Source organism: Patiria miniata, unplaced genomic scaffold (assembly GCF_015706575.1).
Source record: "Patiria miniata isolate m_02_andy unplaced genomic scaffold, ASM1570657v1 HiC_scaffold_24, whole genome shotgun sequence".
NCBI classification, from domain to species: Eukaryota; Metazoa; Echinodermata; class Asteroidea; order Valvatida; family Asterinidae; genus Patiria; species Patiria miniata.
The window spans coordinates 11,215,632-11,241,839 of record NW_024037063.1 but is presented as its reverse complement, the minus strand read 5'-3'; the positions used below and the strand labels follow the sequence as shown (position 1 = coordinate 11,241,839).

The following is a 26,208-nucleotide window of genomic DNA, read 5'->3' as shown; positions in this document are numbered from 1 at the left end:
CGCGATGTCGCGCACTGATCCGACGAATTATAGCAACTGCGCGCGCCTGTGCGTCGTGCCAATGCTTGCGCGCGCTGCGCCGAATAACAAAACGAACTAATAATTTAAATTTTCCTACGGTGCGTCTTAAGACGCACCGTTGGAAAGGCCTTCTTCCGTTGATTACTTGAAAATGATAGCGTGTCAGAAAGATTAATTTCACAGGGAGTTTAGTCCATTTACTATCTTTCAACCAAGTATGTTTTTCAACAATAATACGCCAGTTACTTTTTCGGATGGCTGCAAATGATGGACTATAGCTTTAATGCTCAGGTGTTTGTCTCTAATCAAGTTCGTAATTTATTTAACTGATGATGCAATAGCTCACTGACTACAATGCTCCTGGCGTCTTGACTGATCTCTTCTCAACGAACCCACTGGGTATATGTACCATGGGCCCCGTATTGAAATTCCCATCTCGCTTAAAGCCACTACCGACTTTGGTCAGTGATCGTGCGCCCGAAAATGCAGAACGCCCTCTCTTGTCCTTGTTCTCTTCCCAGTGCCCCTCGTCGCCGCCTCTTTTGAACCCGCTGTCAAGATGGTTCAGTTGGCTGGCACCCGAAAAGGCCGAGCGCCCTCTCTTATCGGGACTATCTTGCCAAGCCCCTTCGTCGCCGCCTCTTTTGAAGCCACTGCCGATATTGACCAAGTGACTGGCACCCGAGAATGCAGAGCGCCCTCTTTTGTTCTCTTCGAAAAGGCCCGCTTCTTCGTCATTCCTCTTGGCAAAGCCGCTGGCAAGGTGGGTAAGTTGGTTGTTGAACGAAGATCGTCCTCGCTTGACCACCTCCTCTTGTGCTGCTTCGTCGCCACCTCTTTTGAAGCCACTGCCGATATTGACCAAGTGACTGGCACCCGAGAATGCAGAGCGCCCTCTTTTGTTCTCTTCGAAAAGGCCCGCTTCTTCGTCATTCCTCTTGGCAAAGCCGCTGGCAAGGTGGGTAAGTTGGTTGTTGAACGAAGATCGTCCTCGCTTGACCGCCTCCTCTTGTGCTGCTTCATCGTTCTCCCTTTTAGTGAAGCCGCTGTTGATGTTGGTCAGATGGCTGGCACCTGAAAATGAACTACGCCCTCTTTTGTCCTCTTCAAAAAGACCTGACTCGCCGTCGCTTCTTTTATGGAAGCCGCTGTTCAGGCTGGTCAACTGGTTGTCGAAGGTAGTGCGCCCCCTCTTGTCCTCAACGTACGCACCCCACAGATCGCTGTCGTCGGCGGCGCTCTTCTTGTGAAAGCCACTCTTCACGTTGGTCATTTGATTGGCTCCAAAGAAGCCTTTCTTTTGGCGCGGTGATTGCCACCCAGACACCAGATGGACCAAGTTGCCGTTTGGACTTCCTCTGATCATCCTCTGAGCACTGTTGACCAGGTCTTGCAGTAACTCATCGATGAGATCCTCCTTAAGCTCCTCAATGGAGAGTTCTTTTAACTCTTCAGTCATCCCCTCCTGTGAAGACAGACAATAAAATCATCAATCAATAAAAATTGATATTTCCATTTATATTTTTTGTTTCAAGAAAATATCAATGCACAAGAGGTTTTATTTTGATGTTATACTTTCATCAGCAGTTCGCCTCAACCCTCGAATAGCGATGCGAGTCCATGCATTCGTTCTGAACGCGTTATTTAAGCAAACACACAATCACCACATTTTCCTTTGTGCCGAGTGTCTTTGGCGTACGAATGTGCCGATCAAATGAGGGCGCTGTAACGGCGACAGTTTGGAGATACATGGGAGATACAAGACTTTCATAGAACCCAATGGTAATTACGCGTATACTTCCACAAATTATTGTAAATACTCAAAACTATCCAAGGTGTTTGAAACACCCGTCGAATTAAAACTTATTTCATCATCTTTCTATTTAATCTGTTCACTTTGGGGGGTTAATTGATAAATTCGATCCAAAGATGATCACCCCTAAAAGCAGTCCTAAAGCGCATTGCTATATTGAAAAAAAAAGACGCCTACGCTCCATTGCAAAATAGAGCCACTTCGGGACCTAATTTAATCAGAATTTCAAAGAAATACGAGCTCGCAGTCTTCCATTCTTTTCTTTTGGTTAAATCCTCAGGTTCACGGCCCTCAAAATGCTCTAACCCTTGAGAATTTGAGGCCATACAAATTGTGATTTGGCCCGCGTAGGCAATTCTGGTGCTATTTACAGATCTGCACTCGCAATCAGACGTGAATCCCCTGCAAGTCATCGACGTTATTTTGTATATTAACCCGTTCTGCTTAATTCAACAAGATTATGCATAATTCATGCCACTGTACCCTTGGAGGTAAGCGTTAAAAAAAAATTAATGCGAAAAACATTATGCTGCTTAAAGTCATGTGGAAACCATCGCCGAAAATATATGTAAACCGCTGCTCAAATTTCGCGGTTTGACGTTTGATCGCTATTTAATGGAGTCTGTGACGCAGACTTGCAAATAAGTGTGTCTGCCGGGTTTGTCCAGTACAACGCGTGACCAATGAACACCAGATTCTTTGAGAAATCCCAATCACCATAGTCAATCAAATTGTTGATCAGTCAGTTAGCATATCAGCATACACATGCACGTCGATCGCAACATGTTTGGAAAAAATTCAAGTAGTCCTACCACATTTAAGTTTTGGTCCATATTCACCATTGTGCTGTGATAAACAATACCCTATACTATAGAAGCAATCCCATCGAATGAATAGTGTGAGTGGAATGATAAAATCATTTAAAAGAAAAGCTCCTTTTCAAATTATTTACATATCCTCACGTGATCAAGGTGTATAATTAGAACCATCATCGTACATATACAGTGAAACAATATCCGTTCATTCGTGCACGTTGTCTATCAGTTTTGTGTCCGCGTCTGGTGTAAGCTATTGAAAGAAATGTTTGAATCATTCAAGTAGCACAGACTGACTCTGAGCGTGGTTGACATGTTTTGCCAAAGATGTGGTGCGTACTTTATGGCTAAGCTCTGCACATCATTGCTGCTATACCGCCCTCTTGCGGTAGGCGTAAATACGGTCCTATGGGTCTATGAACAACAAACCCTCACGGAAGTGTTGCGTCTTCGAAACATACATATTCATGAGTTTCAGCTGCTAGGGAAGGAGCTCCTTGCCGGGGGGGGGGGGGGGGGCTTGGACTTGACATTAGGACCAGTGAGAGGTGACAAAGGCCACCACGCAGAGCACGACGAGCAGACATTATACCCTGGCCTCAGGAACTGCGTGCACAATGCGTGCATAATAATTGCATGGTGCTCCGCTAGCGCTAATTAAAGACCGGTCCATGTGTTCTGAACTAGTTCAGAATGGCTGACTGAGCGAAATGTGGCAACCACTACAGAAAGGAAATTACATGGACGGCAACACGGCAGACGTGTAGGCGTTACGAAAACACTGCTGTTGGATGAAAACAGTCATCGATGTACAGTGAATCATGCTCGACAATAATAAAATTTTACGGACTCCAGACAACTAGCATAGCAGCAAACCCAAGGTCAAAATGATGCAAGAAAGACAGAAATTATATCGGTTGAAATCACAACAACCACAGAATGTCCCTAGTTGGGCAGGAAATTGCTGCAATGGGGACCATAAGATGATGGACACGCACATGCCCTCCGCGACGTACATGTACGAACTAACGTTAAACAACTCCCACGGTAATTAAAACGACGCGGCGGGAAACGCATGGAGTGTCGAAAAACAAATCGATAGTGCCACTCGCGCCCAAGTCAAGTCAGTTATTGAATTTCTCCGTCTGTGAAATAAAAAGGTGTGGTATTATTAAATTTGGCCTGGTGGGCGAGCATTTCGCATTGACACTTTCGTAGACAGTTTGCCAATGACGACTCCTTATTGTCTCAACGCTAGAGGTTTTGTTTGATAAGGGAGGAAGAACTGAAAATGAAGGCTTGTGTGCAAACCAGAGATCACAAAAGAAAATAATTAGATAATGGATGATAAACAAATTATGCAGGTAGATTTGTGTGCACTAAGTTTCTACCCTGCAAACGGCAACGCTACCAAAATTACTTTAATTTCAAAAGCTCCACATTGCGATGCTATATGCAAACAGCTAGGCCCTATAGCTTCATGATTGTATTAACAAAAAAAGCGTTCCATCTCCATATGGCTTGCGCGAGGGCTTGTTCGCTGTAGCTGTTGATTTTCCGTATTTTCGTACTGCGTTTGGTATTCAAGTCTTTCTCGGCGAACACTTTAGCAATATAGAAGTAGGAAGAGCCTATTAACCATACACTCTGTAGGCCCGCAAGACAAATATGTCAATTTCAAGTCCATTTGGGTAATAGTGTTGGTGCTATTTGTGAATATAATCAGCACTTGCACTTAAGGTAATTGTTGCCGTATTTTCCCTTTCATTTTTTTCATATTTTAGGGGGCAATTTACGATTCTGGCCTTCGGGTTGCCTCGATATCCACTTACAATAATTAGTAACCATTTTGCCATGTCAACCACGATCTCTGATCTGCTGGATCCTTTGTTTGGAAAATGGGATAATTTGACAAAATATAGCTTTCATTACCAAAGTTAATCACAAAGAATTGTTCAACTAATGATAAATGGTAAATAACTTTATGGTTTAAGTGCCAGCTCAAGTTTCGATAACCTTTATGCCATATTTATTGGGGGAAAAGCAAGCCCCTGTTGCAAACAAGTTTGTTGAACAAACAAAATGTCCTCTTAAAGATGCAGACACGTTTTAAAAAGTTACTGAATGTAATGCCATTCCTTTAAACCAATTTTATACCAACTGCGAATAATAAGAAGCGCCACCAGAGGGAGAATTCCCTGAAGTATAATGCCGTCATTCAGTCAGTCAAAAGTCTCATCAATGATCAAACAGACCATACCACGTGAAACGACCGTAATTACAGATACTCTTTGGAATGGTGGAGCTAAAACCTACTGTTTAGTGTTTACCCTATCTCCGTCTTGTAGGAGTTTGTGCATACCAGGACTACGGGGAATACAACGAAACTACGCATTTTATCCAGCCCAAGATGCGAAAAGTTGAGTGTTAGTATGCGTGGAACTATAAAAAGGTACTGGCATAACAACACACAAAGTCCGCCGTTGGGCTTTTCAAGGCAGTGTTCCAGAAAGATTTTTTTTTTCAGTCAGATTTCGGCGGTAGAATGGTGGATAACATGTGAGAAACTTGCACATCTACCATGGCTTTGAGTTTTTATTCGGCTTTGCTCAAAGGAAGTGTAGTTAATTTAACCTTGAAAGTAGCTTCCGAACTACCACGTACCGTTTGTAATTTCCCAACACTTAACTAGCAGTCGAGTGGCGTATTCCCCACACCATTAACCCCCTAATTGCGCAAAACGCCATCCCACTCTCTGTAGAGGTCGCAATTAGTTTGAGCTCCAATCAGTCATTAATTCGGCTGTATATCTCCATATCATTACAAGTGCTTTAAAAATGAAAAATGTACGAAGGACCGGCTTTTGCCGGCGAAATATATGCACCTGCCGGCCCGTCGTTAAGGCATGCTGTCGTGAATTCTAATAAGACAAGTGTAGCCTTGAAAATCTTATGCAATCCACGTAGCCCTTCCTATGTTTTGGTATCAGACACCTAGTGACGATCAAAAATCATCTCTCAACTGTGAGAGAACGGGCCGGAACGGTTTGGCTCCGTGGTGCCTTCATGTTTTCTTGACGGGAAACTTCCCGATCAGTAGCCATTCTTATAATCCATTCAAAAACATTGGCAAAGGGATTGAGGAAGGTTTTATGTTCAATACTATTAAAAAAAAAAAAATTCCTGACTCAACAAAGACAAAACTGACAAAATACATGGAAGATATACAAGAGAATGTTCTGGGTTAGTGTGGAGTTCACGCCAGGCGACCCGGGAGATAACCTCATTTCCCCGCCGGCGGAATGTTCCAAACCCTATATGATCGGGGATTAGCCACGCACAATTCGCATTAGTTGCGTTATAAATCGGTCATCAGCCTATATACGTACGTGACCATGTTACCTAATACCAAGAAGGAAATGAAGTATTCCACCATGTAAAGGCGAAACTTGAAAGGTAATGGGGCGACTATTAATGGCGGAATGGAAATGGCAAGTGAGTTTTTAAGTACCTAACTTGAAACTAAAATGGAGCAACGGACACGGGAATATATAAGTGATCTAAATAAGTGTTGTTATGCGAAGGGATTTTTTTTTTGTAGGGCTACATGGTGAAAGTTCTAAAGAGAAACTTGCGGAAGGTCTGTGGAAACTTGAAGAAAACTACGTGTGCTTATTTCATTGTTCTGTACGTTTTCAAGAATTTTGGCTGAACTAAGAAAAGAGCAGGTAAAACAAACATTTCGAAACCGCTGACAGTTTGTTAATTACCGTGTTCACCTTTAATTTCATCAAGGCAACTATCATTCGCAAATCAAATTACAGCGGAATTCAAAGAGTCGAATTATTGTGAAGAATCGTATGCGCGCAAAAACGTTATTTGTTTACGCTGTATAGTATTTAATTAATATTTTAGTTTGTAACTATCCATGGTTACCCAGCTATAACGAAGCAAATCTGTGAGGAACCAATTGGCTGCCGTGATCAGCCAATCCAATTTGAATAACATGAATATTTAAACCTGTATCGACCAATCTACATCGGCGCTTGGGAAAAATAACACGTTTTGAAACCTGAATAAAAATCGACCGTTACACATAAAGAATCCGCGGGAAAGCAGCGGTTACCGATTTCACTGAAGTGACAGTTGCCACGTAGAAAAAAGGACTTATCTGTTTTGTTTTTGCTTTTTTGTTTCTCTCAGACTTTCAATTGTTAAATATTGCAACATTGTCTCTATGAAACACTCCAAATGTATCGCTATTACGCAAAACATAACGTTGATGATGAAAAATGTGGCGCAATTGTTCACTATTGTTTGGGAAGCGTACAAGGCAATAAATTGGATTACTCTTGGGGTAAGGAGCAGGGTAAAATCGTATGCAGCAGGGGCGTCAATCCCGGGGGATGAGGGTATATATCCCCCACCCACTTTTTGACCAGGGGGGAAATGGCTATTGCATCCCCCCCCCCCCACACACACACACACACACACACACACTTTTTAGTTGTGAGAAACAAAAAGCGGATATTTTGTGATTTTTTTCGAACTTCCCAACAACCAAAATGCATGCATTAGTACTGAAAATTGGAGAAAAAATAAAAAACTTTAAATGCGCCATTTTGATGTCAGGTTTAGGCGTAAACATACATAACATGCACATCTGTATTATAAACAGCGCCCCTTAGTGTCATGTGGTGTCATGTTGAATTTCTACGGCCGGGCAATTTTTTTTAAATTTAGTCATCCCCCATCCCCCCAGTCTCCGGCACAGATGTATGCCACTGGTTTGCAGTGAGCAGTTAAATCCAAAGTAGCAATGGAAGTCTTGAAAAAGTTTACCGGGCGTAATATTGGCAAACTGAATTTGTATCCATTTCTAATTTAAATAAATAAAACAAGGAACAAGTTTTCAAGAAGAAAAGGAAAAAGAAAAGTTGTTTTCCTTTTTTATTAACGGAATAAGCAGGGGCGCTACATGTAAAAAAAAAATAATATTGCGAACGATATCGCTTTGCATGAAATATTTTATTTTGACGAAGAATATTCTTCTTCTTTTTTTCAGTGAAGTATACGTCAAATATGTCGACTATAGGGTCATTTGAGTTTGTCATTCCATAAAGGTCAACGTCAAATCGAAGTAGGAAAGTGTTAAAAAAATAATTTTGATGGAAATGTTTACGATCATTCGGAGTTTCAAATCATCAGTTTACTTGTTGACCTTTTTTCGTCTTGTTTTTTTTTTTTGGCAGAATAGAGAGACACGAGATAAACAGAGGTAATAGCTACTTAAGCATCACCCATCATTCCCAAATTTACTAAAAGCAACGTCGTTTCCTATCTGGCGGCGGAGCCTGGAAGATGGTTTTAAAACGGTCTACGCATGTAGGTTCCACATCCAAGCCCCGAAAAAAGCAAACCCTGCAGCACGTTCGGAATATTTTAGCGGTTAAAAGCTTTTCCAAATTTTCCCCGCAGATAGATTGGTTGAAAAACACCTATTAAATGAGAAAAGGCCGCTGTCTTGTCCCATTAAGAAGCGTTTCCATTAACTTGTTAGTCCCAATGCCAACAGCACACTCCCGGCAGTTATAGCTCCTTGTCAGTTGGCTAATTTCTGCCACTGTCATTTTAGATACTAAAGTCCCGACGATTGTAGCAATAAACGCCGAACTATCAGGTCCAGTTCGCTCTACTTTCTATGGCCCGAGGCGACGCGCCTCTTACTGCGTAAAAACGTAAGCCTAGTCATTGGTATTCAATTTTTGGTGTCAGCAGTTTCCCTCATCTCTTCTGGACTGAAAAAAATGAGTGAAAGTTCACACTGGACACAGCTCTGTTCCATATCGGCCAGGCATCCGTATATGTATTTTTTTGGCCTCTTTTTAAGGTGATCCTCATTCGAGTTCTGCCCCGGGTCCACGAGTCTATTAGTTCGTACTTGATCGCGTAGGTTTGAAGTGCCCTCGTGGATTTACCACGCAATCCCCCCCCCCCCCTCCCCGTCCCCGCGTGATGAACACGTCCCTGTCGCTCAAGGGATTATCCTGATATTTATCTTAGTGCTAATTTTAAATCAGTGTTCTCTCTCTCTCTCTTTCTCTTCGATTCAAACTCCCAGACCCGAATTTTAAAAATAACATAATGGTGGGAGTTTAGTCCCTCATACTGTGAAGGCTCCAGCTCCAAATGGGTCCATGTTCTTCAGAAACATCAATTCCTAAAATATGAAGTCAAAGTTTTGTATTAAGTTTTTACATTAAAGGCGTACGTCTTTATGATTCTGAGACAAGAGACGAAGCCCACGCCCACGACGAACCCGAGTTTTCGGAAAATCCATAAACTGGAGACCTTATACGTACCATGCAAGTATGTGAAGACAGTGGCTTCTGAATCCGTATTGGTTGATATGAGCCTACGACGTGGGTGGGTGGATATTTAAACTTGTTGACCTCTACGACATAGGTCATTAGGGCAACTACGAGCTGTAGCTGTTTTCAGATTTTGAGGCTGCAGTCGTATACGGGTTAAACACCTTCCAGAGTGTATAGGCACCGATTAAGCATAACAGAAGAAACAGTGTACTGAACCCAACGAAACAGTGACGGAAGCAAAAATCGGGACGGTGAAAATAGATTAGCGGGACAAGAATTCGATTTTGCAATGAGCAAACAAAACCCTGGTGATGCGCCTGCAACGAATGCGTTAAATGCAAGTAGCTTTCACTTGTCAACCTTTCTGTTGATAACAGAACGCCACGATTAATTTGCGCACGGCGACAACTGGAATTTTCTTCATATCTTCTAGCGTTTACCACACACATAAAAACTGATAAAATGTACAATCCTTAGCTTAGAGCTATTTGTCACTGACACCACGAAGTAACACCCACGTTCACTTCAGTTTACTAAGTGAAACCCGCTTAATGGCAAATTGTAGTTTCACGAAGTAACACTCAAGTGTGCGCACGCACATGGACACTGGCGCGAACGATTTTCGTTTTCACAAAGTTACAACACTGTTACGGATATACTGTTTGGATCAAAACGTTTTAAAACGTTTGACAGGAATGTAATTACAGTAATCCGTATTTTTGAAGGATTACATGAGAGAATTTTAATAAAAAACCTCCACTGGTGAAATGAAGACATTACCGAATCAGCGCACCGTGTACCTGAGTGTTAATTCGTGAAAACGAAAATCACTCGGTTCTGTAAAAAGAAATACGCACGCGTAGTAGGAAAGAAACGAATTTGGGGTATGTTTTGTCATTTCTGTGACGAGAATGGACCGCTGAGGCAATAATTCCGACCCAATCAGTAAAATGCTTTTTATCCAGAAAATAAACTCAGATGCCAATCAAATTTATTAACCCACATTTCATTCCTTCCCAATAAAAAATGTACACTCCCCGATTGAGGGTCAAAGGGCCATCGCCGGGTGCTTAACTTCCAAATTCTCGCAGAGTGGCCCTCGAGGTGCATTGTCAAGTGGTAAAGTCCTGCTACCGCAGGCCACTGATGTAATAAATGATACATCTAATCGCCTTGTAGATCTCTAGCTGCTCCCTGACCGGCCAGTTGGGACGCGGCTTTTGAAAGTGCACAGAAATAGTCGCTATATACACGGGCAATCGTGATCATAATCAACGCGATCTTCTATAAGTACTGGGGCAATACGCTGCATTAATCCCCTATGCAATCCACTACCGCTACACGGCTGTAAACATCGCCTCCTACACGATCTGATACCAATCATATCTTTCCCCACGTTCGTTTCGGGAGTCCGCCAAGGGAAATGATATATCATTTCCTGGTTTTTTTTCTCTTTTCACTGTCAGAGACAGATTGAGGCATTTGTAATCAGGCAAATTGATGAGCGAAACCGATAGCATATTTACCCTCTTCATTATTCCGATTCGCCTCGTGCGATTGTCTGCCCCCGCTGCCTTAATCCAAACGGGCAGAGTGAGACTTCACACGCAGTGAGGATGTTTTCAACAATTTCCAATTTGATATTTATTTTCTCTCCATGTTTTAAGTATTCGGGCATTTACCGATGTCTTCGTTCACTTTAAAAGACAAATACACTAAAAGTCAATATTTAAACGTGCAGCTGGCTTCCGTCTCTAAACCATGCATGTATAAACTCCTTTTTATAGCTCCATGTCTAAAGCAATGTCTGTGTCTTCCAAATCTGTGCAGAAACTACCTCGGTAAACGTTTTCTTAGCCGTTTGTCATTTTACCATTCAAGTTGGTTTGGAATTAAACGATGTTTTAAACGCCAGAACGGTACCACTAAAGCTAGTCAGCCTTATAAGCATGATCTTTCCCAAATAAATAACGACATCTAACTCTTAATCACTTTCATATCCCCACCAAATCTTTATAAGACTCAATTACAGATTCGGCTATTTGCCTAAGTCCTAGTAATCATGGACAATCTTTTTACCCAGTTTATCCTAGATAATCAGCCAAATTTGGCCTGAATAGATCCGGAACAATCCAAATCCTATTTTGAAGGTTTAACTCTGCCTTGATTTGAATCCGATAATTGGGTTACGTCAAAGACTTAATTACAACTTAGTCTCCAACTGCTACGAAATTAAATTTTGAATTTCAGAATACGACCTTCAAATCCAAATCCTGGATATCAGTCTACGATTCCAAGAGCTTGGATGAAAGGAAGTTGCGGCACAATATTATTCTGTCAAATTACAATTGCAAAGTTTATTTTCGTTCTCCTCAAGCCCTATATATTGACTCCTGTATGCTCAAATCTGCGCAAACAACCAAGTCATTTCCGTTTCATCCTTTGACCATATACTCTGTGTCCACAATTCTCATATTTTGTTGGTCTATAACAACAGCACTGTTCTTGTTATGCATGAGTAGGGTCTTTAGGGCAATATTTCGTATAGGCCATACGGCGCCACAGGGATCTTAATATCACCCAACTTGAGTGCTTCAACCTCATTCTCAAAGTAAAATAATCGCTTGGGGATACCCTAATCCCTTTGATTTGTTATTGGTCCAACGTCAAAAGTTGTAACGTGCGTAGTGCGTACTGGTCGCCACAGGTACAAAGAATGATGTGTCGGGAGTCTATGGTCTCTGCCCTGATTGGTCAGATATGATACAAGAGTCTCACAATCCTTCATGTTTAACGTATTCAATATACCTAAGACGTAATGACGTCACGCTTTGTTTACATGTGCGCTTTCCTACGAGAGACAGGTACCTGGCTATCATAGGAAAGCGCACATGTAAACAAAGCGTGACGTCATTATGTCTCAGGACTATACATGGTGATCATGCGCAGATATGACGTCAGGATAGAGCAATAAAATACTTAAACTAAGGTGTATTGAAATGTGTATTATTTTCTCAGCTGTAACCGAGAGCTTTTGTGAGAGAGTGTACAATTTATGGGGTTTTTTTGTAAATGGTATATCAACTTCAACACTTTCTTGACATTCGGGGCTTAATGAAATTGAATGTGATATTGCACATTGATTTCCGTTGCTTGATTTGGGGGAATATACTTTAGCGGTTCCATTATTCATGACAGCATTCATTTAGGTTGCTAAGTCTATTTATAATGACTTGCAAAGGCTGCCGTAATTTCATATTGTAGTGAGCGTTGCGCGTAGCGCGTATTGTTCCCAAGAGCCAGTAGCTATACAGAGTTGGGTTCAATCATTTCGTGAAGGGGTGGTTTGGAAGAGAGAAATACATTGCCCACCAGTTTTAAATTGAAATAGAAGTTCATGTTAGCTGTAAATCAATGACGGCGTGCAAGCTTGCCACCCTCATGGCGGTCAGGAGGGATTGGGGCAGTCGTATCGGAGCCCGGCTGTGGCCGACTTGATGATGATAAGGATCTTTATGTCACTTATATTAAACAAATATTGAGTGGCTTTAAATTGTGAAATGGGAGGAATGTTATCGCTCGGTAAACTTTGAGCTTTTCCATTTCACTCGGCTTCGCGTGAAATAAAAAAGTCCAGATTTTACCTTGCGATAATGTTCCTCCCGTGCCACTCTGAGCCACTCAATATTAGTATACTAAGCCCAAGCGTATGGTACATGTGCGTGTATGGTAGTACATAGTCGGCTACCAACAATGCTTTGCGAATCTGCGATTCATTCGAAAGATTTTGCGAAAGTGTTTAACAGTCACTAGCTCACTTGGATTACGCCAATATGTATTAAGCCAAAATGTGACTCAAGTCCCAGTCCGAGCCACGTCGCGAGTCAGGCAAGTTGGGCCTGCCACCGCGTGGAAATGTCTCGGTCTAATTGTGCAAAGATGAATCTGTACAGCGTGTACTTTATTCCGTGATCGATGACAGCACGCAAAAATGAATAGCTGTATAGCTGTCAAACGAGTATTACCAAGGGGAAAAAAGGTGTCAAAATATATTCATGGCTAGACCTTTTTCGATGTCAGCACTGAATCCCGACATCATCTGCACTTTAAATTACCAGAATGAAATGTCATTTTCAGAAGCAAAACTGGGCTAGGGCAAATGGATTTCAGTACGAGATGTCATCTCGCAGAAAGTGCGAAGAGGTTTTTTTTAAGATGTTAGAGGATGCATCAGCACTGACAGTGCGTTTAAAAACTAAGAGGATTAAGCAATGCAGAGGGAATTCAAGAAAATATCAGTTCAGTGTCTGAACCACTTTCAACAGTCATAGGGGTCTCCAAGGGGCCGGGCGGTCCACTCCTATAAACACATAGACGGGATGAGACATTGGGTGAGTATAGTTGTTGACTCCTGACATGCGTTGGGCATAAGCGCTAATATTCAACGTATTGAAATAACTCGGGTAAAAAAGGTGGTCGCTGATTTCCCAGGGGTTTCGTTTGTACTACGATCGTCAGTAACTTGGTGAATTTGGTATCGCAAAAAATATGTAAAATTTGAGCAGATACGTCGAACTGTCTGAGTTGGTCAATACTGTATTCAAAGTTGGGCAAATAAAACTGTTCTAATCGTTGAATAGCCACCCAATCGGGTAATCGAGAGGGACAAAAGATGGTTATATTAAAATTCTCAAAGTTGGCCTTTTTGTACATAACTGCATGTTGAACAACAGTAGGAGGTAAATACACAAAAGCGTGCTGAAATAGACGTACGATCTCGGCGCGGCTTTTTGTCCATCACCGTGAGCAAGGCGCCCTCTTTCGGGTGCATAATTCCACAGCCTTCACAATTAAAAACCAATCAGTGCAAAGTTAATCTTGAGGCTGGTTGTGCAGCCTTCAAGGCCTGGTGGACACACATCAAGGCCATGGCGGACTCAATTAATTCTATATCAGTGACGCTCCGCTGGCCCCGCACAGGTTTTTTACGAGACCAGCAGAAACGGAGTTGCACTACTGGGACAAAACACCATAGCTCACAGACCCATTCCGGAGTTATTTCCCTTTTTCAATTATCGCATGATTGATCAATAAATGCCGACACCCCTTCTTTGTTTTTAGGTCACTTGAAGGAGCTTTTGGTTTCCCGCGTCAGGGCGGATAAAATTGTCAGGATTTTATAAATGGCGTGGCGTTTTATCGTCAACCGTTCATTAACCATTCGGATATTGCCTCGGCGGGCGTTGGAAATCACATAAAATGCCAGGGAATACATGATAAATGGATGGATATACTCCTTTAAGTGCCAGTAAATCCAACTTCATCCGCGGCGGATAAGACAGAATGGGGTATTTCATTAAACCGAAAATTTAAGGATTTTGTGATAAAATGACAGGTGGATCGGTTATCTCACTGGAACGATAATGTTTCGCCTGCAGACTCTGTTGCGTTTTTTTTCTTCTTCTTCTTCTTCTTAACAAACCCAAATCCGTTCCATTGTTAGCCCAGGTTTCGGAGAAGTGTTATGGTTGTACATCCTCTTCAGAGCGTGTCTCGATTTGTTCAAGTCCACAGAGCGTGCAGTTTGGGTAATACATGTAGTCACGGAGCTACATGAACATGTATGTCTTTATTTTCATACATCTCTGTGGTCTATGTAGTTATTGCACCGTGTTGGTGTAAGCGGACTTGTGATGGTTCTGGAGGGAAATCCTGTAGGTGAAAATGAAAGTGTCGAACTTCTCCATAATGGAATGAATTACTTAGGAAAAAAATCCGGGCCTTAGTGAACTGAACTCCCACTAGCACTTAAGCTCGGTCATATTCTCTATGTGTTTATTACTCCAGCTGCAGCTGCATCGAAAAAGAGGCATCATTCGCAATGCACAGTAACATAGGCCAACTTCATTTAGCAAAAATTGTTTGAAACGATTCGGCTGCCGCTGAATTATTCGATCGTCGAACTCGGAAGGAAAATAACGTCTAAAATGTCTTACATGTGCGACATTGCGCACGTCAGCTACGCCCGGAAACAACACAGCTTGGAATTAGAGAGCATTAGGTGTTGCTAATGCATCTATATTGAAACATTATACAGTGCACGAGGCGACAAATATTTCATTTAGCCCAAATCATGCAATACTTCGTGACTATTTTGAGTCCGCCGAAAAGGTTATTTTTTCGACAAAATAGTACAATCGTTTCAGCGCCGGCATTCGTAATTGAATGACGCACACATTTACAGTAACAAAGGACTTCGATTCGAAATATACGGAATTTGATTGGACAAAAGAGGCGTGCTTTGAGAAACGCATTCAAGTGTAGTTTCGTGCCTTGTACTCCCTCGCCTCAGTATTCGCTGTCGCAATGTGACGTCACACATGAGGTTACCGCCTTGCAGCCGTAGAGCTAGAGACTAACTTACTTTGTCTCGGTGTAAGTAAAAAATTACACCTTGACGGGTACATGTATCTTAAGGCCTTGGTTTTTTGTTGTTGATTTTTTTTTTGGGGGGGGGGTTTGGGGGGGTGTACTTTGGGATTTGTTTAAGGGGGTGGGGGAGGGGTATGCCGAGGAAAGCAAAACAGTTGAAGTGATTCGTCTTGGTAATGTGCACACAACTTTCTGCAAACAACCCTCCAATATTGCACCCTTGGTTCTAAAATGAGTTTGAATTGTAACATTTAACTAGAACGGCGAAGCCGCCATGGCTCGCTGTCCAAGGCAGGAAGGGAGGCTGAAGGAAGGGTTGGGGATGGGCATGATGGAAGGGGATCAGGATTCTTGTTGATGTGCCTAGGTGTAGGGGTCAGTTTTTAAATGTCAACATAAAAAGTCAACATATTACCTAATAAATACATGTGTATATAGGTTAGCCGTCGCTGTATTACGGGGGAGTTTTCCATTGTAAGGGTAATTAGGACCCAGTTGACCCCATACTTGTATTACTGTGGAAAAAACTCTTGTGTAGTCGCCACAAATGCTGAACAAGAATGGGTATACATGTACATGTAGACACAACACCATCACCACTTCCCCCAAACCTTACCTCATCCCAAAATCTTACCCCATCCCCAACCCGCCCCCTCCCCCACCCAACCCCCTACCCACACCCATTCCATCCTCCCCTAACCATCCCCACCCTATCACCTACACATCCCAACTCCACCCAAACTCCAATCCCTATCTCCTTCCCCCTCCCCTGATCCGTACCCTCCCCTACCCCAACCCCCTACACCCACCTACATGTGTACCCTATCTTTCCCTATCTGTCCTTACCCACCCTATACATCCCCATCCTAACCCTTACTCGAATTCCAATATCCCGCCCACCCCATTCCCCCACCCATACATCCCCACCTGACCCCATGCAACCCCTACTCTGATCCCTATATACTGCCCCCTCCCCTTATCCAACCCCTACAACAACCCATCCCTACACATCCCTACACATCCCCAACCCAACCCCTACTCCGATCATATATCCTGCCCCCTGCCCAACCCCCTCCTAACCCAACCCATACATCCATGCCCATCCTCTCCCTACCTGTCTCCCCCTACCTGTCTCTCCCGACCTGTTCCCACCCCACCCCTACAAATCCCCACCCCACCCAAACCCAGTATTCCAACCCCTCTCCACACCCCACCCCACCCCAACCCACCCCGCCCCACCCATCCTAGCTACCCTACTCATCCTACTCACACAAACCCTAACTCCAACCCTATCCCCCAACCCAACCCACCCCACCCTCCCCTACCCCATCCCTACTCCAACCCCATAAACTAAAAGATCAAACCAGAAGCTCATGCACATCCCCAAAATGCATACATACACGTACACGTTATACCAGTATACATGTACATGTAACAATTAAAAACGTTAACATTTCCTTGAATTAAATATAAAATATGATATTAAATATGATATGAACCTAACTGAAGTTATAGAGATGATACATGACAACTGCATTAAATTTTTTTCCCCAAGTTAACTAGAACCAAAAACTTCAACATTTTTATCTGAACGCGGACGGCCGCACTAACGGACGGACGGACGGACGCCCGGACAGACGGACGGAAATTGGTATTACATAGGCTCGCATCTGCTTCGCAGCTCGCCAAAAAGGACTTATAAATAGCATTTCGTACTTTGTGTTCAACCCAACAATTGTTTATGGTCTTCTGTGCTTTCTTTTGGCTCCCGATAATTTTCGAGGAACCTTTGATTTCATTGACATTAAGGTATATGAAATAAAGTGAGGTACATCGGAAATTAAGTATGTACGAAGCGTAAACCGTAAATCCGTGCGACCTAAGATAACAATCACGCCAAAATGCCGGATCTTGATCCACCTTTTCCCAGTTCAAGTGGGAACGCGGTGTAACCGTTAATCCTTACAACCAGTCAAGTGGCGCACCACGGTTTCGTCGACTGATTGTATTGTGTCTGCTTCAGGGAAATTAATATTTGTACTCTACGGGTACTTGACTTAATCCAAGCAATACCCTTAGAGTCCTTACTTCCGCTGTACTATTGTAAATTAATCGCTGGATATCATTACTTGGAATGATGCTTGTTCTATTGCCTCATTTGAGCAGCGGATATATTTTAATATCCAAATGTGGAGTGCTGTGGCCTCGTGGTTAAGGGCACTGATTCGTGGTCTGTGGGTAAAGCTGCAGGTCGTGGGTTCGAGTTCTGGCGGGGTCATGGTGCGTGTGCCCTTGAGCAAGGCACTTTGTCACTCATTGCTTCTCTCCACCCAGGAGTAAATGGGTACCTATGAGGGCAGTGATGGTTATTGTGATTGAATTAGCTTCCTTGCGCCTAACACAGGCAGCATCGAGCTGAGATGGTATATGGAATGTTTAATTGGCCCAATGATTAGGGGTCATAATAATGTAAAGCGCTTTGATCTTAGTTAGAAGCGCTATATAAGAACCTGTTGTTATTATTATTATTATTAAATAAATATTTAGAATACTTATCTTTATAAAACCCTCGGGTGGGAGAAACACAACCTTTGGCGGTAGCCAGTAGTTTGAATTAAACGTTTGCGTTCTCTAAAACCTACCACATGTGTGTGGCATGCTAGCTCATTTTTGAATTTGTTAATAATTTGAAAGATGCTCGATTTTGTTATTCATCTGTTTATATCGGAATACCATTTCAAGTTTCGACGTTGCTATAACAATCTTGTATCATGAATGCAATATGTCAAGTGTTGGTCCTCCAGTCCTCCACGCACGAGGACTGGCCTTGTTCTTTTGTTAGCCTCAACTACACGACGCCAACTCCGGTGTGCTAGGAAGGTTGGCTCGTGGAGAATGTGTACACGCACATGCATTCCGAACAAGGGAGGTACGAGTTGACGGCCAGACGAAAATTACACAGTGCAATTGCCATGGAAACAATTTTAACGAGAGTTCAATATTGCCAATCAAGCATCATAGGAGGGTAGTTCCGTTGGTAACGTGTCATCTTCGCGTTGAAATGACAAGGTCCATGTTCCTGCATTGTTATTATGCACAGGCGTTACAAATCTACATTTCACCTCGAATCGCAGCATCGTGACGTTTATCTTCAGAAAAAAAAGACCATTTCTTTACCCAAGCATGCATCTCGATTATGAATATTTTGTAGCATTTCAGAAAAGGTTTCAGGTCTTTTATTGCAAACAAGCTTGATACATCCCTCTTGAATACAATATCTAAACGCATACGGGTCTATGTACATGTAAATACGCTTCCTTTCCCATGCCGTCCAATCCATTTAAACGAGTGCGTGCCTAATATTTATTGATTTATATATGAAATGCAATTACACGTACCAGACATTTTAATCGACTTAAGAAGTGAATGACACCAAAATTAAGTGTCGTTATCGCTCTAAAAAATCAAACCAAATAGCATATCATATTGCCTTTCACATCATTGCATCTCCAAACTTTATCAAATCGACTAAACATATTTGTACTAGTCTACCACGCATTCAATGTGATTTATTTTACAAAAAAATATCAATTAATCTTTAAAATGTGACTTGGAGGAGTCTGATGTACAATTGTGAGGTCTGTAATCCATGATGAAGGCTGCTATTCCCAGAGGATTGGCGAGGTAATGCAATTGTAGGATTATCAAGCTCGTGCCAATGTTTCCATTTTCATTGTGTTTCAACTAATGTGTGCTGGCGAGGGTTACCCAAGACTTTATTAGATTTCACTGAATCTTAATCATATATTGTGGTCTAAATCCTGCACTGTGGATCTACTATATATTTCAGAAACCTGAGTTGAGAACAGTGCAAAGACTTCACACGGTTGTGTAACCATGCAAGAAGACATTTTCAAAAGTCAAACGTCACGATTGATTCATGTTTTGCTGAAAGACTAAAACCGTGATGCATCAATGAGCAGGTCTCTGAGTTCTTCACATCCCTCACAGATAATTAAAAGATCTACAGGCGGCACATAGCAAGAATGACATCCGTCAAAGTTCCTACACCCTATGGGGTACATGTCATGTGCATCAATCAAATCCAGAAATACCAATTACACTTAACCAAAATATCGTGAAAAACCTGCAAATGTGAAAGACCCCTGTCGGACCTTTCTCAAAGGCAAATACCCGAGATTTATATAAAACAAAAACAGCACTGACGTCCCTAGTTGCCTCAAGCTAAAGATGGTATTTGTTTATTCGGCAAACAACCAGAGATATGATTTCAACAACACCGTTTTGGACGCAAGCTACGCCAAATATCCTATGGCCTGGAGTCAAACAGGTGCATTCTTTAACGGTTCACGATTTTTTTTTTTTTCGTCAAGAAATATTGTTAATAAAAAATGTGAAGAACTGTGAAAATGTGCCTTCTTCTTGGAAGATATAAATGATAAAAACTGAGAGAAAAACACTATGTGCCTTTATTTTGGTGAGAAAGCGGCACATTCTTTGAACATTACACTCCTAGACCCTTTGGCTTTATAGTCGCATCTTCGACAGGTGCTGACGTGGCCAGTAAAATTAATTAGGGGCATGTATGCCTTAGATAACACCTCCTTTGCAGGTTATTGTGATAACGCCCCCAGTGACGATATCTCATTTCATTTCAACCCCTTCGTAATTAAATCATACTCGCCTTTTATTGGGAGCCAGCACACCAGTGGCGGTGTATTCTACACTACGCATGCGCGGGCATGTGCGGCTGGTGCGATCAGTCGTTTAAGCCGATGTGCATAATTTTGATACTACACTACAAAAGGCTTTCAAATTTTGTTCACCGTCTTTTCTTAGCACCGGCGGCTCTGTTTTACACGGGAAGGCATAAGGACATTGTGGTAAAAAAAAAAAAAACCATTGACGAGTACTGAAGTTTCTTCATTCAGAATTTTGTTCAGGTCTAAAATGGCACTTTCGCGCTAGAGAATTGTCTGATGGCGTATTAGTCGAAGTAATACCTCTATAATAAGTTATGCAGGCTGTGATCACTAATTTCTAGTTTCCTGTCGAACTCATGCTACGTTCCTTCCGTTTTGATGTCTTGCTTTTGACGTTTCCCATTGCATAAAAAAAAACAGACTTCCGAGGGTCAACAAACACATGATCGCAAACCTTCGAGGGGTGAATCACTTCAAAATCCACGAACCCAGGTGTTCAAGCTGTCTCCTTTCCAACTGTGCCAGGTTACTCTATCAAGCGAGGTTGTAAATAATACCTTGGGGACGAGGCTGTCAATTTCGTCTGGACTCACGAAATCAATGTTCCATTAAATAACATTCTTTTTGTAGCTGTACACCTCTTGAGACATCATGTCTCCTGGATGTGACTGCGAGAAGATTTCAATTAATTCTTTATCGACTGCAAGGGACTTATGTTGTCTTTTGCCATTTTCATGGTTCATAGTGTACGTGACGTCCGACTACTGGTCTCCCCGAGATAGTCACTGGCTATTTAGCGTCATTCACGGCTGCACGTTTAAGCGCGTGATTCCCTCAAGATTTGACTTCTCGTGGGGCGGATGTGAACGTTTACGTACGTGCTCCCACAATAGACCGATCCAGTAAACCCCGCCCCCATGACTCTTTGACCAATCACAGCCGTGATTGATGCCCGGCATGCGTGCGCAAGAGTCCGACATGCGTGCTCGCGCGTATGATGCGCGCGGCTGGACCGAACCTTCATTAACAACATCCATCCCCCAAACCGCTCCTTATCACGCAGTGAAGACCGGGCCACACTGTCTCTCCCTAATATCAACTAGATTATCTGCTAAACTTAGTGCCACGATTTCATAACAGTTTTCTCGAATGCGGAGGTGAAAAACCGCTTTACACAAAGTATTTCCGAAAAACTTTAAAAATCCAAACAACGTTTTTAAGGATATTATTTTTTCGGGGTCGGCTCGTAAATCCGACGACGACTTAAAAGTCCGACGCCTCATAAGTTTTACAAAATCTCATCCCCAATCAAATATAGGCCCGTAAGTCCGACGCCCACGGCCCATTATAGGTCCGACGCCTCCCAGGTACGGCCTCATACAATGCAAGTTCGACGCCTCGTTTGTCCGACAGCCATAATTAATTAATACAAACACCGCGTTAAATGTCAGAATGTTGGTGCCAGCCAGTGTTTGAGTTACAGATTGCACATTCACATTAAGGGATGCCCCCCCCCCCCTCCCCCGGGATTTACGCCCGTGGCATTAACCCTTGCGCCAAAAAACTGCGCGTGGCTAGCTCAGTGCAAACTCACACGTTCAAAGACAACCTCGTTCAAATCGTCGTATAAACTTTGGAAAATCTCGTTCTTGCGTTGTCGGACAATAAACCTACCTATGTAGCGTTCCATAGCTCTGACGCCTCATAGGACCGACGCCTCGTTTGTCCAACGTGGGATTTTTGAGGCGTCGGACTTATGAGGCGTCGGAGCTATGAGGCAGAATACGTAAGACCGAAGCCTCATAACTCCGACGCCTCATAATTCCGAAATGTCGGACTTATGAGGCGTCGGACTTACGATACGGCCCCATTTTTCCAGGATGTGTTTTTGCAATGATGATGTATATTTCAATGATATTATATCACAGTTGTGGGCATGCGGTCTTTTTTAATTTTTGAAAAGTGTCACGATGGAAATATAATTTATTTATTTTTCCTTTAGTAAATACCCTTTTTATTTTTGTGAAGCGCTGTGAAACTGGGTCTTTGTCCCACTTTCCCTGCCATGCCTTTCACACAGGCTAGTCACCAACAGTCAACTCATATTTTAAAGCAAGCACTCCGACTAGTCAAATTCAGTCAACAGACAAAAAGCAGGCAAGTGGGAGGCACAGCTGGTTTATCAATAACCTACAGTCAAAGCAAAGCTGAATCAAGTTACATAAACAGTCACAGCCGGTCAATCCTGTATGGTTTAAGTAGGCTGGGAGCTCTTGACTGTTGAAAGCAGTCACTTGATTGATTTTGACTGCAAGGACATCATGGCAAAGAATGTATTTTTGCGTAGGAGGGTTAAAAGGAAGTAATAAAATTACACTCCTGCAGTATTAAATACTAACAAAATCACTTATGTGTGAATGCATATGCTCCCTGTAAGAAATCTATACAGACACCAAATAAAATGTGGAAACAACATGAAGCTTGACTGCAGCGGCGCAGCAAGGTCTTTTGGGGGGGGGGGGGTAAACATTTCTTGAATACATACACATGCTGAAATGGAGACACGTTTTTTTCTCCATACACTTAGCCTTGGTAAAATTAAATAGTGCGGGGGGGTACTATATGTCAATGGGGGCGCTGTTCAAAACCTACGATTCTAACGGACAATATATGGCGCTTTGCAGGACAATACTTGCGCGAAGTTAAGCAAAAGGCACTCGTAGCGGGGCATTTGAATGGATAAGGGCAGTCTTTACAAATATTGGGGGTAAATACCCCCTTACTAACCCCCCACCCCCACCACCACCTACGCCTATGGACTGTATGTGGCAATGACTGTATGTGGCCATGAAATCATCATATACCACAATGACAATTACACTTCGCCGCAGAAAAATCGATTCGTGCATCACACTAGCCGTGCGCCTTTTCCGAGCCATGTTAATATCGCATCAACAGGTAGACTATGGATAGCTGAAGAAAAAAACAAATTCGGCACATGTTGGCGGAGTCTCCTGATGACGAGCACAGCATACTGTGCGAAACGTCGAGTTAAACCAACTGGTCCTTCTCAGAACCACCTAACCCACTAAGAGATATCCTACTTTCTCATGGTGTTACCGCAAACCTCCCATTCAGTGCTGTGTACATTTTGTACATGCCATCACAACTTCACAATTCATTTATATCTATTTGCCAATGAAACCAGACAGCCATGTCTATAATTCTTTTCAGTTGTGTTTTGTTTTGTGAATTAAATATAAGACAACGAAGCTACTGCAAATTGTTTAAAAGTGTCCTGAAATGTGTCAATCGTAAAATTGAGGTTGGCCTATAACGTTGACTGGTATATAACAATGAAAAACCCAACTGGGATCGAATCGTGGGGCCCCGCAACGTTGACGATTTCTTGATTTCAAAAGTGAATCCACCAACGCATTTCCAATATCTGAATTTAAAATCAGTATCAAAAGTGTCCAACGAATGCAACATCAGGTGAATTTACACCATCTAGCGTGCATTAGAAAACAACGCAGATTACGTTAGAATGTCACCTTTGTTACCGTACATAAGTCCCCTTTTGTAAGACAAATTCCACAGGTTCTGATTAACTTAACTATTCTCTTAATCGAAAATCTGTACAGAACCCTAAGTGGACGCCCCCATCGATTCATTGTTCAGGCCCATTGAACACCAATGGAAACCCCAGGTTTTTCACTCTCCCTAGGGGGTAATGAAACCATGGAGCTCCATGATGAAACCCACGCGCAATTACAGTGAATTGGCAACAATGCTGGGCACTAATCCACCTCAACTACCTAGTAATCACTGAGTAGGCACATCCCATTGAGTTTCAACCTTGGAGCACTTCCTCTATGGCGATTAATTACTTCTCTTTCATTAACTCCGGATTAAAAACCTCGTAGGGTACGAAACACGCACAAAGCTACAGAGTACACAGTGATGAACCTTAATACTTCGATCTCGCGGGTGTAGTCTTTACATTTGTATACGTGGCGGATAAGCTGCGTGCATTTACTTTCGCCCACCTCCAACAATACAAAACCCCATTTTTGTTCATCATTGAAAACTTCTTTGAATCATTTATAGCTGACGAAACCTATGACGAAATCTAGCTGACGAAATCTCGAATTCCCAAATTTGCCCTTGGATAATATCTTAGGGGAAATTGTGTCCATTTTGGTGCATACACGCATTCTTCGTTGAGATATACCTTATCACAAACGTCACCCACGAGTGATTTTGCACAATAGCTACAAAGCGTGCACTGTGTGTAGGAAAAAGGAGCAATACCTGTGCCTTTTTTTCTTCCAGGAATAATGGTCATCTATTGTGCAAATTCCCTCAAGCTCGATAAAGGCTTACTACCGTTCACGTTAGCGGAGTGCAGTACCGTGGCAAGTCGCACAGGGGCTGTTCTGAACAAGGCAAACGGGCATTTTGTATGGCAGACTTTTGTTTAATGTTCATGACAGCCACAAGTGTGGAAAAGTCAAAATATAAAAGCTTTTGGTGGTATATTTTAAATAGCTTCCCTTTAAATTGTGCCTATAGGCAAAGGAGAGAGTAGCATTCATGTGTTACCCCGTTTTTATCCAATCATTTTCTTGTGAACTGCGACAAACCAACGAGTTGGTCAACATTTTGGGATGGGTTTTTTAAAGCAAGAAAGAACGTTTAAAAATGCAAATTCAGTCACATCCCGATTTAAAAATGGGCAGAGATACAGCTTGACAGTTTCAAAAGAAAAGTCATTGAAACTAAAACGTTCTCTTGTAACTTACCACTTCGTTAGATTCCGCCCGGCACGACGACACGAACGCCAAGCAGACAGCGCCAAACAACAGCCACGTGCGCAGAACCTGCGGCGTTTTCCTCCCAACTCCCGGCATCTTAGTCCGCCCAGAAATTCAACCAGAAAACCGAAGAAGTGTCCCTGGAGTTATAGCTCCACAATCTCCGAGTTGCTTCTTGTCGCGGCGCGGTATCTCGCATCCACTTCACGATTGCTCAAGATCTCGAGGTACACTGTGCCGATGTAAACAGGTTAGGTAACGGTTGGCCTACTGAATATGACGGGCTTCGCGAGTGTGAATGTCTCCCACTTGCTCCCGGAGTTTCCTTTTATGCGCCCACTCCTCCACGCAGTTCCAGTTGGCATCAGTTACAAGAGGAGGGATTTCTCTTCACTGTACACATCTGGTTCTAACACGAAGAATCACCGACACCCTCAGGTACAGTCACACACAAGCCGGCGCTGGAGGAATACAACAACTCAGTACTCGTGCACCACGCATGCGCAGGAGAAAGCACACAAGCAGGCAGTTGCTGTTACCTTTGAATAGCAAGCAAAGGTACACCGGTGGCACACTATACAAGCTGGCGATGACAGAGATAATGCAATAGGCTTCATCAGGGGCTTTATGTCTAATTACGTGTATAATAACATCGTTGAGGGGTGGGCCAAGCTCGTTGCCAACGACAGCATAATGTGCTAATAGATAAGACAGTGCACTGGCGTCAGTTTTCAAAAAGTGCGCAGGAGGAACACCAAAAACAGACTGTCTGGGTTTATTGGATTAAACTGTAAAATTTTAAAAAGAAAGAAGACGTGAAACTGACGCATGGTTAGTAAATGCACAGCAGGGTTATTTCATCGTCCCCCGTAACCAATGGAGCATTAAAGCCGATCATCACAAACTAAGAAGATTTGGCGAGATACTGGACAAACGGATGAGTAGTGGAGGCTTCAACTCCCACGGTGCCCTAACTTTAGAAAATGTTTCGTTCCCACCTTGTTCTAGCTTTAACTTGTTCTTGCAGGTTTAACCTGCAAGGCGGACTTTGAAATGTATTATGAAAGATTCTGTATCCAAAGCCACGCTTGGAGAGACAATCATATAAACTCTTTCGTGAAAGAGAGTTGTATGGCAACATGTTAACGTGTATTTCATGAGTTAACGTAACAAATAAAAATAAATGTTCTTAAAGGGACAGCATTTTACAAGG

The 26,208-nt window shown here is 42.6% G+C and overlaps 1 protein-coding gene across 2 annotated transcripts; it reads right to left on the bottom strand.

The window, feature by feature from the left end:
* Positions 1 to 313: 313 nt before the first annotated feature.
* LOC119731783 lies at positions 314 to 25,536 on the bottom strand. 2 transcript variants are annotated; one of them, XM_038205053.1, is made up of 3 exons: positions 24,984 to 25,536; positions 856 to 1,486; positions 314 to 660 (listed from the first exon to the last, which is right to left on the bottom strand). In XM_038205053.1, exons 1-3 carry the CDS (start codon positions 25,089 to 25,091, stop codon positions 371 to 373), a joined length of 1,029 nt encoding a protein of 342 aa, XP_038060981.1. In that variant the 5' UTR covers positions 25,092 to 25,536; the 3' UTR covers positions 314 to 370. The 2 variants fall into 2 exon arrangements, with proteins under 2 accessions (XP_038060981.1, XP_038060980.1); XM_038205052.1 differs by having other exon boundaries at positions 314 to 1,486; positions 24,984 to 25,526.
* Positions 25,537 to 26,208: the final 672 nt, after the last annotated feature.

Excerpts from the sequence above, each read along its gene's own strand:
- LOC119731783 (XM_038205052.1), bottom strand. The coding sequence starts at position 25,091 with ATGCCGGGAGTTGGGAGGAAAACGCCGCAGGTTCTGCGCACGTGGCTG. Across the intron at positions 1,487-24,983 it reads GGGCGGAATCTAACGAAGTG|GAGGGGATGACTGAAGAGTT; the intron begins GTAAGTTACAAG and ends CTGTCTTCACAG.